This window comes from Apium graveolens, chromosome 5 (genome assembly GCF_009905375.1).
Source record: "Apium graveolens cultivar Ventura chromosome 5, ASM990537v1, whole genome shotgun sequence".
Taxonomy (NCBI): Eukaryota; Viridiplantae; Streptophyta; class Magnoliopsida; order Apiales; family Apiaceae; genus Apium; species Apium graveolens.
Window position 1 is genome coordinate 72,042,871 of NC_133651.1, and position 14,699 is coordinate 72,057,569.

The 14,699-nt window shown below is 35.5% G+C and overlaps 1 protein-coding gene and 1 pseudogene across 2 annotated transcripts; both read left to right on the top strand.

The window, feature by feature from the left end:
- The first annotated feature begins 221 nt into the window (after positions 1 to 221).
- On the top strand, positions 222 to 2,802 carry LOC141660170 (putative disease resistance protein RGA1; annotated as a pseudogene).
- Positions 2,803 to 4,377: 1,575 nt separating this feature from the next.
- Positions 4,378 to 8,433, top strand: LOC141661403 (uncharacterized). Of its 2 annotated transcripts, none has more exons than XM_074468405.1 (2): positions 4,378 to 5,168; positions 5,820 to 8,433. In XM_074468405.1, exons 1-2 carry the CDS (start codon positions 4,411 to 4,413, stop codon positions 5,824 to 5,826), a joined length of 765 nt encoding a protein of 254 aa, XP_074324506.1. In that variant the 5' UTR covers positions 4,378 to 4,410; the 3' UTR covers positions 5,827 to 8,433. The 2 variants fall into 2 exon arrangements, with proteins under 2 accessions (XP_074324506.1, XP_074324505.1); XM_074468404.1 differs by lacking the exon at positions 5,820 to 8,433 and adding an exon at positions 5,254 to 5,805.
- The last annotated feature ends 6,266 nt before the right edge of the window (positions 8,434 to 14,699 follow it).

Sequence of the window (14,699 nt, forward strand, 5' to 3'; positions counted from 1 at the left end):
TGGAAAATAATAAATGCAAGAGGAAATCTCCATCATTAATGGACAAGTTGACAGAAATGGAGTACTGTATATCAATCTCAAAGTTGACGAACAGTTCTTTTTGAATCTAAGGAGTTGGTCCCTCGATTCATTCATTATCACAAATACTACACTCAGATAATAACTTTCATACGAAAATTTCATTTTCATCGTCTTGCTACCAGTATTTTGTATTTACAAGAATGGCTGAAGCCAATTTAGTTGATTTTACTAGTGGACTTGTTAGCAAGCTTGTTTCACTTGCAGCTGACGAAGTTATTCTGGCTTGGAATGTTCATGAAGATCTAGAGTTGCTCCGTGAAAAATTGGAATTCATTGATGATATCTTGTCTAAAGCTATTACCAAGAAACTAACCATGTCAACTGTCCAACACTGGTTCAACAAACTTGAATCCGTTGCTCATGTTGCTAATATTTCTTTGGATGAACTTGCATATGAAGTTACTCGGCAGAAGGTGGAAAATCATCATAAGGTACGCAACTTCTTCGTTCCGTAAAAAAACAGCATATTACATCGTTTCAAGATGGCTCATAAGATCAAGTCTATACTAGCTTCCTTAGTCAAAATTTTGAACTTTACATCCGATCTCGGTATTCAGCCTGTAGCACGTTCAGACTTAATTGCACAATCCAGGGAGACCAGCAAAAATGCGCCCTCTGAAGACAAGTCACTTATAGTTGGAAGAGATAAGGATATATCATCGGTTGTAGAAATGGTGTGCAAAAATTATGAAGATGATTTACAAGTCATTGCTGTTGTAGGTATGGGAGGTCAAGGCAAGACTACTCTTGCTCGTATGGTTTACAAAGCAAACGACGTGATCAATATGTTCCCAAAGAAGATATTTGTAACTGTATCATGTGAGTTTGATTTTATGAAGATTTTAAATGAAATGGTAGAATCACTCACTTCAGAGCCTTCCATGTTGACAAACACAGAATGACTCATCAAAGCGCTTCAGAAACATCTAGCGCGGGTAAAGTTTTTACTTAGAGTAGATAATATCTGGAACGAGAAGCCCGAGGAGTGGGAGAAGTTAAGGAATTATTTACTTGAAATTGGAGGTGCAAGAGGAAGCAATATTTTAGTTACCACACGTACCCAGCAAGTAGTTGATGCCCTGGAATGTCATGTTTCATACTCAATTGATAAGTTATCGGCAGAAAATAGCTGGGAATTATTTAGAAAAATTGCTTTTTCACATGGAGGAGTTTTAGAGACAGAGATATTTGCAGCCTTGGGGAGAAGCATGGTGGAAAAATGTGGCGGCTTACCTTTGGCAATAAAAACACTTGGGGGTTTATTGCACACAAAGAAATCTGAGCAAGAGTGGTTGTCAATCCAAAATAGTGAAATTTGGAAATCAGAAAAAGTTTTGCCTTCCTTAAGGTTGTCATATGACAATTTACCTTATTCGTCTTTGAAAATGCTCTATTATGCCAAAGGATTATGAAATTTATAAGGATGAACTGATACAAATATGGATGGCATCAGGATTCCTCTTGCCTCCTGGTGGAAGTAATGCTCTGATGGAAGATATTTGAGATGAGTTCTTTGATATTTTGTTGTCAAATTCTCTGTTACAAGAAGGCGATAAGGTTAAATTGGGAAGCGTCGCCTATTACAAGATGCATGATCTAGTGCATGATCTTGCACTAGATCTATCTAAATATCACACTGTAATTGAGAAAGACGGTTATCAATTGGGTCATAGTTCCAAGGCTATATATGTGAGGCTCCACGAAGGGGATTCAGATTCAAAATCAAAACTAACTATTCTGAGGAGAACTTTTGATAGTGTGCAGATACTATATGTGGGGACTCGTATCCTTGATAATGTGTTGCCTTTCGTCAAACACTTGACTGTGTTGGTTCTAAATTCCGATGAAGTTATTTATAAGTTTCCAAGTTCTTTGCGTAAGATAAAATATCTTAAATATCTTGATATTTCTTGCTTCCACGGTACAATGCGTAATTACATCTCCGAACTCTACAACTTGCAGACATTGAGAGTTTGGAATCTAGAAGAGCTTCCGAAATTTTTTTGCAACTTAATTAACTTGAGATATCTTGTAATTAGGGAAAAAAATGTGGATAGAAATGACAGTGACGCTTCAAGATGCATATTTATCGGTATAGAGAAGGTAACTTATCCGCAAACATTGCCTCATTTTGTTGTGAGTCGAGATCAAAATTGTCTTATTGGACAGTTGGGATGGCGGAATCTTAGAGGAAAACTTGATCTCTATGGCCTTAATGATGTGGCAAACATGGAAGAAGCAAGCAATGCAAAGCTTTCGAGCAAGCCTAATATTCATTGTTTACTATTAGGCTGGAGCAATAATGAAGATGATACGGAAGACAGAAAATACAACCATGAGGAGGTAATGGAAGGATTGACACCTCATGCAAATCTAAAAACATTGACTATGGTTAACTTCAAGGGAAAAAAGTTCTCATCATGGATCACAATGCTGACCAACTTGGTTGATATCACGATGATAGATTCCAACAGATGTGAAGAATTTCTAGCACTGGGTCAGCTTCCCAAATTGAGGAAGATAAAGATAAATAGTATGAAGAATGTCAAGGTGATAGGGAGCAATATATGTGGAGGCATAGATAGCGGTGGAAGTAAGTTCAGTGAATGCAGGGCACTAAAAATATTTACAACAATGTATCCATCATTGACCAAACTCATCTTGTGGGATGTGCCAAAGCTAGAAGAATGGTGGGGAATCAACTATGAGTTCAGGTTGTAAAATTCGTAATTTTATTTTTAATTTATTTATTAGAAATTAGATATTAATTTGTCTAGATAAATATTTTAAAATTAGAATATTCTGAAAACATTTTGTGCAAGGTAGTTGATTTGTGAAAAGATTTGTTATTTGTGGAAATAAGTGTAAGAATAATTTAGAAAATCGAAATTTTTTTAGTTTAGGTAATTGTGTGTATCAAATATTTTATTTATGGAATTTACTTGGAGAGGTTGTAAATCTTTAGGAGGAAATATTATTATTTCCTAGTTGAGATATAGGGTTTTGTATCGTTATAAATACACCATATTCGTATTCCTTGTTTTTATCATTAAAATTCGTAGGACTTTCTCAGCAAAAATCAGCTGTCTTGTAAAATTCGTAGAAAATTCATCGTAAGTCAGAATTCAGTGATTCTGGACTTTTCAGAAAGGTCTTTTCGTTATCTTCAGCTTTCGTGTTTCGTGTTTTTCAAGAAAATATCGTTTAGAGGGTCAAAAAGAGTAAATTCAGATCTGGTCAGGCTTTGAGGTAAGTACCTTTTGACTTACTTTTAAATTTCCGAAAAGATATTTCAGTTCAGTTTTTAATTTCATATAAGATATAAAAACTTTGATTTCGAAATTATAAGATATAAGTATTTGTGAATTTTAGAACCCAGTCTCTACGTTTTCGAACCGTTCGTAATTTACGCTATAGTTCCGGAACTAGCCTTAGATACCCTTAGTAGGCGCACAAGTGTGCAACTTTAGATACCTATTAAGGGCGCGTAATTATTGAACTTTAGATGCCGACCACTGGCAAAGTGTGGTATAAAGAATAAGAATAAGAATTAGATGCCGGCTACTGGCAAAGTGTGGCCGTAGATCAAGACTGTGGTATTTATAAGAATTATCGTTTCGTTCTGTTTTATTCTGCTCAGATCTGTTATAAAATCTGTACTGTTATAAATTCTGCTCTGTTCTGTTTTAAATTCTGAATTTTAAAATATAAAACTTTGGGTTGGATTTATTTTAGAAAATGTTTTACAAAATTATTATTGTTTTAAGAAAAATCGTTTTATCAAAACACCCATTGTTTTTCTGTTTAAAAGTTAGTCAATTTGTACTTGCTGAGCTGTGTAGCTCACCCCTTTTAACATTTCAGGTTCGGAATTTGGAGCATATTAAGATTAAGGAATGAGAACTATGTGGAGATCTGTGCTGCTTCGTTTTGTGCTATTTGAATTAGAATAAAGATTTTGTTTTTAGAGAATAAATTTAATTATCTGTTAGACAATTATTATCGGATTTGTGGAGCTGCGTCTCTATTTTTATGATTTTGATTATTGAGTTTGACCGCTGCTTTGAATTTCGTGATCTATTAGAATTATCGAGTAATAATATATTTTATTTTTAGTTTTCGATTTAGAATTTAATAGTCCGGAAGTGCGGGTTGTTACAGGGGGTGAAGACCAAAATGCTCCTCTACTATTTCCTAAGATAGAGATTTTGGATATCAAGAATTGTTCAAAGTTGACAAGAATCCCAATGAATTATTTTACATCCCTAAAGCAATTGCTAATCCGAGATTTAGACAGCAGCAACATGATACTTGAATCAATGAGCCAAAATGTTAGCTCTCTCAGGTATCTATTTTTATAGCTGTGTCATTGATGGAAAAGGAGACTGTTCTTATACTTGTTTAAATGTGGACAATATTACTAACAAGCTCTTAGAAAACAATTCTCTGTCTTTGAGACCTTTTGACATACATCAGTGTAAGGGCTTAACATATTTGACCCTTGGTGTCGCTCTTGAGCTATTAGAAGTGTATCATTGCCCTGAACTGGCTATGATTAATATAGTTAAAGGTTCAGGTGGTCTAAAGTATCTAAGGATTGCAAGTTGCCCATCTCTTTCAGAGTGGGTGTTTGTCCAAAGTATGAGTACAACACTTGTACAATTGGTACTAGGTCCATTCATGGAGGAATTAGAAGAATTTCTATGGCCATTCTCTTCTTTAGCTGCTTCTGTAATTTCCTTTACTAAACTTAAAGATCTAAATCTGCATGGTTGGGATAATGTGAAGTCAATACTGCCTTCAGGGAAAATTGGGGACCGTCTCTCCTCCGCCTTCCCTGCCTTGGCTGAATTGGGTATACATGATTTTGAAGGAGTGAAAGCTCTCCCGGATTTACTAGCAGAGCTTCCAACTCTTAGAGACCTATATATTTATAATTGTGAGAATTTGTGCAGTTTACCCTCATTTCACAAATCTAATAGCCCTCGATATATGGAAGTATCTGGGTGTCCTGTTCTTGCAGAAAGATGCAAAAAGGAGGGAGGGCCAGAGTGGTTCAAGATTCATCATATTCCAATTATAGATCGGTAAAACTACATCTACATATCTCTCTTCGTTTTGTTTTGTGTTATTTATTACTCTGAAAATATTTGGATTTTCTGGTTGAATCAGGTCATATTAATGAACTATCACTACCTTCCTGCTAGTGAATCGAAAATATTGCAGTTGCTTGTCGCATCAGGTCATATTAATCCAAGATATTTGATTGATGGTATATAGGAACAAAAAAATTGTTTGAGGTTTCAAAATTTTCAGGGCCGACCCTCAGTAGTTGTTTCCATCCATTAAAACGTTAAAAAACCAAAGGTTTGGAAAATAATAACTTGATGCTAGTAGAAACCGTGAGCACAAATGCTAGCTCTCTCAAGCATTTACAACTAGTATATATGAGGCAAATAACTTGACTACTGCAAACGATTTTTTAGTATCGTCTTTAATGCTTCATTTTTAATTTGGTTTTTTGATACATATATTCATGTTTAGATCCTGCTATTTTCACCAGCCTGTTCAGTGCCAGTTGTTTTGTACATGTTATGCTTTATTTGTCATATGTAACCTTTACTATTTTCTTTCTTGCTTATTCCTTTTTGTTCTTTCTTCAACATTATGTGCCCTTGAACGTTTTCTTCCGGAATTCTTACAATTTATGTTGGGATTTTCTGATGACTTTGGAATAGGTCATAAAGACCGGAGACTCCAGAGGAAAGACCGGAGACTCCAGAGGAAGCAGGGATGAGGTTTTTTATGCTCTTATAAAAAAGTTTACCTTAAGTTAGTTTTACCTCAAGATTAGGTGTTTGTGTGGTGCCATCTTCGTCACTCGTAAAAAGCAAGTTCTTATCAATGTGCACTTGTTATATTCTATTTATAACAAGAATACCACTTTTTGCAGTTTATGGCCAAAAATACTCTTCTAATACGCATTTTAGAATTGGATAAATCTATTACGCATCTGAAAAATAGGTATTACATAAAAAAAAAAAAGCAGGACATGTGATACGCATGTCACAAGTGCGTATCACCAGAATCAAATGGGTGATACGCATTTTGTGAATGCGTATCTCTTATTTTTTTATTTTTTTTATTTTTTTTTAACTTTTTTTATACGAATTACCCATTTTTAAAATGCGTATTAGCAATACCCAACTGAAAAATGTGTATTAGACGGGTATTTTTGGCCAAAATTTTAAAAAAAATTATTTTGTCACAAATTCTAAAAAAAGAGGTATTTTTGTCATTTTTTCTCGGAATGTTAATTTACCTTTGGATTACCAGGCCCGACATCAACTATGGAGTACATATTTGAATAACGCTTAATTATAACCTAAACCTCCAAGATAATATAATATTCGAATGGATCCTCATAACAAAAAATCATACATAACAATCCTTAATGTACCAAATAAATACATCATGACCTTTATTTGTCCGAAACTTTTGAATTACAAATTGTCACATTTTCGGGCACGTTCCGGTGACAAAAAATTGTGTTTTTTTTCTAAAGTTTTAAGTCAATTTTCCGTTCAACATGTTAATCTCTCTCATATATTATATAATCTTTGACTAGATATGTCCAATTTATTTCCTGAGATAACTCTCTCCAAATACCTAATATTTAGGTTGTGTTTCCGAACTTCAGAAATAAAAGAATAGAATTGAAAATAATTTATTTTCTCTTCCCTTCCAATCTTCCCAAAAATGGAAAGAAAATTTTGGAGGCAAATATAAATTTAGGTTTTTTTTCTAATCTTTAGCCTTCTTTTATTTTCTCTCCAAAAAAAATTATTGTGGAATGACTAATGAAAATATATTCTTTAACTTTCTTTTTTTTTCTTCCCAAAAATATTTCTGGAATACGGTGATAATGATTTAGTAGTGATTTTTTGAAGTAAGGGTCAAGATATAAACATATGATAAGGGGTTTATGCCTACGACTTTTTTCTTGAAGATTTATGTGTATATAGGGGTGGACTTCAATATGTGCTGAGGTTGGCTCCAGCCCGGTTAGAAGTCTAGCGGCCCATATATAATTCTTAGACAATAAACCTTTAGGCCCGGTAAGAAAAAAATAGGCGTGTGTGTATATAAGTCACTCCAATGGTTTGTCAAAAAAACTCAGCCCAATATTAGCAAGAAAGTTTGATCATGTTTGATCCTCTTAGCCCACTTTAGAGATGTACAAATATAACAAAATAAGGACATAAAGCAGAAAATAAAAATTAAGAGAGAAACAAAATAATTAAAAATTTCAAAAACATAAAAAATATATACAACTAAAAATTTAGGTTGACGCTCGACACAACAATTCTCACGGACATGTCTTCAATTGGCATATTAGATTCTTTATTCTTCTATTGTCGATTGTCGATTGGACCACTCAGGCACTCACCATGTCATGTGAGTAATTTTAACTTTTTGAATTTTTAATTGATTTTGTATATGTGTGTTAGGAATATATGTGCATTAGTTTGATGATATGTTTAACAAAACACTTAAGTAGAAATTTAGTGTCAGTAGCCTCAACGGATAAGACCACTTTGGCTATCCGTTGATGGTGTAGCTTTACTTAGAAATAAGTCTAGTATTGTAGCATATTTCAGTCTCTGTATTTAAAATGTAATTCTTAGAAGTTGAGAGAAACTATGAGTCATGTTGACTACTAGATGATATGCAGATAGGAAGGCCAATTGTAAATATTTCATGCCTTGTAATTTTGTATAAATGAAGTGGTATCAACGGATGACTTAAAAACCTTCAACGGATGAGAAGCTAAGCTTCAACGGATGTCTCTAAAACTTCAACGGATAACATCCTTCAACGGATGAGAGCATCAACGGATAAATGCATCAACGGATGAAAGCTTCAACGGATGTTCTGCTAATTAGCCGTTGATAAGTGGTAGTTGTACCTACAGACAGAGGCACATGGGTTGACAGAGAAAACTGAGATGTGGTAGCCGAATTTCAGGATCAACAGAAAAAGCAGCCGTTCTTCTTTAGTACAAAGATGCAATAGTCAGCAAAGTACTTGAGTGAACAGGAAAAGAAGCAAGTGAAGAACTTATTTTACTATTGTAATTTTATATTGTTTTTCACTTGTACACTTGGTAATATATAAACCAAGAAGAAGCTAGTAATTAGATAGAGATTTTTCCAGAGCTGTTAAGAAATATCTTGAGAGAAAATTCATCTAGTTTGTACTAGGATGCAGCTGTGATCAACATTGTTGAACACAGATTTTCTAATATACCATCTCTGGTGGAACAACAAATCCACCAGAAAAGTTTTTAAAGTTTGTTGTGTTCTTTACATTTTGTGTTTGAATATATATCTGTCTGCATTAGCTCAAAGCAATTCATACACTTGTTCATCTAGAACACACTGCTTTAATAAACTTCTCAAAACTTGAAAAAGTTTTGAGATTTACATTCAACCCCCCCTTCTGTAAATCTCATTGTTAGTCCTCTAGGAATAACAATTGGTATCAGAGCAAGCTCTTGACACACAAAGAGTTTAAAGATCTTGGAATCTAACAAAGATGAGTAAGAAGGATATTGGAGTAAAGATCCCAGTTCTTGACAAAGACAGTTATCACCACTGGAAGGTGAAAATGCACCTTCATCTACTCTCCCAAGATGAAGGTTATGTAAACTGCATTGAGAATGGTCCTCACATTCCCCACAAAGTAGCCACAGTTGCTACGGCCACAATTGCTGTTGGTCAATCCATTCCAAAACCTAGAGCAGAATGGACAATGGAAGACACAGAAGAAGTCCACAAGGATAAGAAGGCTATGAACATTTTGTTTAATGGTCTTGACAAGGATATGTTTGATAATGTGATAAATTGTTCAACTGCCAAAGAGGTTTGGGACACAGTTCAGTTGCTGTGTGAAGGTACAGAACAAGTAAAAGAGAACAAAATGCAGCTTCTCATTCAACAGTATGAGTACTTTCATTTTGAAGAGAATGAATCTTTAAATGACACATTTAATAGATTCCAAAAGCTGTTGAATGGACTGAAGCTGTATGGTAGAGTGTACCAGGTGAAGGATTCAAATCTTAAATTTTTGAGATCCTTACCAAAGGAATGGAAACCCATGACTGTTTCCTTAAGAAACTCTCAGGATTATAAGGACTTTACTCTTGAAAGATTATATGGAATCTTGAAGACTTATGAACTAGAGTTGGAACAGGATGAGGTATTGGAGAGGGGGAGAAAGAAAGGAGGTTCAGTTGCATTGGTAGCTGAAAATGAGAAAGAATGCAGAAAAGAAACTGTGAGATCTACATCAAGCTCCAAAGATGGTGTAAGAAATCCAGAATCAGACAAGGGTAAAGAGCAAGTTGCTGAAAATGAAGACAACTCCAGTCAAGATGACTCTGATGGTATTGATGAGCATCTTGCATTTCTGTCCAGGAGATTTGCAAAGATGAAGTTCAGGAAAAACACTAGAGCCACTAAACCCTATAAGAACATGGTGGACAAATCCAAGTTCAAGTGTTTTAATTGTGGTATAAGTGGACACTTTGCAAGTGAGTGCAGAAAGCCAACCTCTGAAAAGAAGAAATTTGAACAAGTAGATTACAAAAAGAAATATTTTGATCTACTCAAACAGAAGGAAAGGGCTTTCATTACTCAAGAAAAGGACTGGGCAGCTGATGGAGATGAAGAGGATGAAGATGTGGATTATGTCAACCTTGCTCTCATGGCTGATTCTGAAGAAAACGAAGTTAGTTCATCAAGCAATCAGGTAATCACTACTGATTTAACACAGCTTACTAAAGAAGAGTGCAATGATGCTTTCAATGACATGTCTACTGAATTGTATCATTTGCGTGTGTCTCTTAAATCTCTTGCTAAAGAAAATAGTAGGATCAAAGAGAACAATCTGTTTTTAAGTAATAGAAATACTGTGTTAGAAAATAAGTTGATTGACCTAGAGAAAACCAAATTGCATTGTATATCTGTTGAAAATGAACTAGCTGAATCTGTTAAGAAAGTAGAAATACTTTCCAATCAATTAGAGAAAGAGCAAGAGGTGATTAAAGCCTGGAAAACATCTAGGGATGTAAGTGCTCAAATTGCCAAAGTCCAAGGAATTGAATCATTCTGTGAAACTGCCTGGGATAAAAATAAAAAGAAACTGGAATTAATTGATGGACTGTCAACGGATGTGGAATCAACGGATGATGAAAGTTATCCGTTGAAGGAAGAAAAGGAACATCCGTTGAAGGTTCCTCAATTAAAACAGGCAGATGTTTCTAAAAGAGAAAATCTAAAGAAACTCAACAAAAAGTTTGGTTCAACTTCAAAGAACTTTGTCAAAGAAGAAGCAAGCACATCCAAAGATGTCAGAAAGGTGAATGTAGGGCACATGACCTTAGAACAGTTAAACAATAGGCTCAAGATGGTTGAGGATAAAAAGGAATCCAAAAGGAAATCCAACAGAAATGGGAAGGTAGGAGTTAACAAACATAACAATTACACACCTGACAAGTATGCTCCTAGAAAAAGCTGTGTGCATTGTAGTAGTGTTAATCATCTATCTGCTAATTGTAAATCTATTAAGAAATCTCCCATAACTGTACCCTCTTCCATGCCTAACATGTCTGTATCACCTCTACATGCTATGCCTGTTATGTCTCAACAAAATCCTTATGCACATTTTGCAAACATGCCATATTTTAACAATCCTTATCTTGCTGCATTCAGTATGCCTCAAATGCCATACAATATGCCAATGTGGAATAACATGTATGCACAATCCATGCCTAATAATTCTATAAATGTGCTGGATAATGTTGTGACTAACCCTACACCTCAACCAACCACATCTAAGACCAAGGTTGACTCAAACTCACCTAAGTCTAAAGATGCAGGAGGAATGAAGTCTAGGAGAAAGGCTAACAAGAATGGACCCAAGGAAACTTGGGTACCAAAATCAAATTGATTGATTTTGTGGTGTGCAGGAAAATAGAAGAAATCTATGGTACTTGGACAGTGGCTGTTCAAGACACATGACTGGAGATTTCTCCCTGCTCACAGAGTTTAAAGAGAGAGCTGGCCCCAGCATAACCTTTGGAGATGACAGCAAAGGGTTTACTATGGGATATGGCTTGATTTCAACAAGGAATGTCATCATTGAAGAAGTTGCATTAGTTGATGGTCTCAAGCACAACTTACTGAGTATCAGTCAACTATGTGATAGAGGGAATACAGTTTCCTTCAATTCTGAAGCCTGTGTTGTCACTAGTAAGGAAGACAACAAAGTGGTTCTAACTGGAGTTAGAAAAGGAAATGTGTACTTAGCTGACTTCAACTCTACAGATGCAGAATCTATTACTTGTCTCTTCAGCAAAGCAAGTTCAGTTGAGAGTTGGCTATGGCACAAGAAGCTATCCCATTTGAATTTCAAAACAATGAATGATCTAGTCAAAAAGGACTTAGTAAGAGGAATTCCTCTTGTTGAATTCTCAAGGGATGGTCTGTGTGATGCTTGTCAGAAAGGCAAACAAAGGAAAGCATCATTTCAGAAGAAGCTTGAAACAACAATTGATGAACCATTACAGCTGCTACATATGGATTTGTTTGGACCAGTCAATGTATTGTCAATAGCAAGAAAAAGATATTGCTTAGTGATTGTAGATGATTTCTCAAAGTTCTCATGGGTCTGTTTTCTTGGATCAAAGGATGAAGCAAGTGAAATCATTATCAATCACATCAGGCAAGTCAATAATCATCCTGACTTGAAGGTAAGAAACATCAGGAGTGACAATGGAACTGAGTTCAAGAATTTGACATTAAGGCTGTTCTGTGAAGAAAATGGAATCATGCATGAGTTCTCAGCTCCAAGAACACCTCAGCAAAATGGGGTAGTTGAAAGAAAGAACAGATCTTTAATTGAGGCTGCCAGAACAATGCTTGAAGAATCAAAGTTACCAACATATTTTTGGGCTGAAGCTGTTAATTGTGCCTGTTTCACTCAAAATATTTCTTTGATCAATCAAGCTAAAGGCATGACTCCTTATCAGTTGTTCAAGAAAAGAAAACCAACTCTAAACTTTCTTCATGTCTTTGGATGTAAATGTTTTATACTGAGGAATCAATCTGACCATAAAGGGAAGTTTGATGCAAAGGCTGATGAAGGAATATTTGTTGGTTATTCAGCTGGAAAATCTTATAGGGTCTACAATCTAAGAACCAACATTGTTATGGAATCTGTGCATGTTGTGTTTGATGATAAAAAGATTGATGGACTAACAGATGAGGGACATAATGAGAGACTCAAATTTGACAACATTGAGATATATTGTGATGATAGTGAAGAGGAGACTGATGGAGATGACACTTCAAAAGGGATTCAAAACATGCCCCTGGATAATGCACAAAATACTGCATCCATTGATAGAAGCAATGCAGTATCCGTTGAAAGACATAGTGCATCATCCGTTGAAGTACAAAATGAAGCATCCGTTGATCATAGTTCATCAACGGATAATCGATTTACATCATCAGTTGATAGAACTCCAAGTTCCCTGCAAAGGACCAACAACTCAGGGGGAGTTTCAACTAGTCAACACTCTGTCTCACATCATGACAATACTGAGGCCACCTCATCTAGAGCACATCTTCCACCACAAAGGAAATGGACCAAGAATCATCCCTTTGAACTGATCATTGGTGATGCATCATCTAAAGTGCAAACAAGAAGAGCTACTCAAGATGAATGTCTGTATAGTAGTTTTCTATCTCAGGAGGAACCTAAGAAAGTGGAAGAAGCTCTATTGGATCCAGATTGGATATTAGCTATGCAGGAAGAGCTAAACCAATTTGAGAGAAACCAAGTTTGGAAGCTGGTACCCAAACCAAAGAACAAGAGTCCTATTGACACAAAGTGGGTATTCAGAAACAAGATGGATGAAAATGGCATTATCATAAAGAATAAAGCCAGACTGGTTGCTAAAGGCTATTCTCAGCAAGAGGGAATAGATTTTGATGAAACATATGCTCCTGTTGCAAGACTTGAAGCCATCAGAATATTTCTAGCCCATGCAGCCCATGCCAATTTCAAAGTCTATCAAATGGATGTCAAGAGTGCATTTCTAAATGGGAAATTAGAGGAAGAAGTCTATGTAAGTCAACCTCCAGGATTTGAAGATCCAAATTTTCCAGACTATGTGTATTATCTGTTGAAAGCACTCTATGGACTGAAGCAAGCACCTAGAGCCTGGTATGAAACCTTATCAAAATTTCTTTTGGAGAATCACTTCACTAGAGGTACTGTTGATAAAACTCTCTTCTTTAGGGATGTTAATGGCTCTAGTATACTTGTTCAAATTTATGTAGATGACATAATATTTGGCTCTATAGATGATAAACTTTGCAAAAAGTTTGCTAAGCTAATGCAAAGTAAATATGAAATGAGCCTAATGGGAGAACTAACCTATTTTCTTGGTTTACAAGTTAAACAAGTTAGTGATGGAATTTTCATTAGTCAAACTAAATATATTCATGATCTTTTAAAGAAGTTTGACTTAATGGAATGCTCATCTGCAAAAACTCCCATGGCCACTGCCACCAAACTTGAATTAAATAAGACTGAAAGGTCTGTGGACATTACAAGTTATAGAGGCATGGTTGGTTCACTTTTATATTTAACTGCTAGCAGACCAGATATAATGTTTGCTACATGTCTGTGTGCTAGATTTCAAGCTGATCCTAGGGAGTCTCACTTAATTGCTATCAAGAGAATTTTCAGATATCTCAAGGGTACACCAAATTTAGGAATTTGGTATCCTAGAGAATCTGGCTTTGATCTAATTGGTTATTCAGATGCAGACTATGCAGGTTGCAAAATAGACAGGAAAAGTACAACAGGCTCCTGCCAATTCCTGGGAAACAAGCTTGTATCATGGTTTAGCAAAAAGCAAAATTCAGTCTCTACTTCTACAGCTGAGGCTGAATACATTGCTGCTGGAAGTTGCTGTTCTCAAATGTTATGGATGAGGAATCAACTCCTTGATTATGGACTTCATGTTGATAGAATACCTATCTTTTGTGACAACACAAGTGCCATAGCCATAACAGAGAATCCTGTGCAGCACTCAAGGACCAAGCACATTGATATTAAGTACCACTTCATCAGGGAGCATGTCATGAATGGTACAGTGGAACTACATTTTGTTCCAAGTGAACAACAAATTGCTGACATATTTACCAAGCCACTTGATGAATCAACATTCACAAGATTGGTAAGTGAGCTAGGTATGCTTAATTACTCTTAAAATTCATGTCTTCTTTGCAATTTGATGAGAAGCCTGAAATATATTAGTTGCTAGAACAAATTTGACTTTTAACAAAGTTTATTCCATCAACGGATGTTCCCTATCCGTTGAAAGTCAAAATTGCTCTATCAACGGATATTCATTATCCGTTGAAAGACAAGTATATCTCTGGAACTTTTATCCGTCAACGGATAAAGCTGAAGTACCTTTCAACGGATGACAATTTACATTATCCGTTGAAATGTCACATCAGACGTTTGAGGTGTTTCAC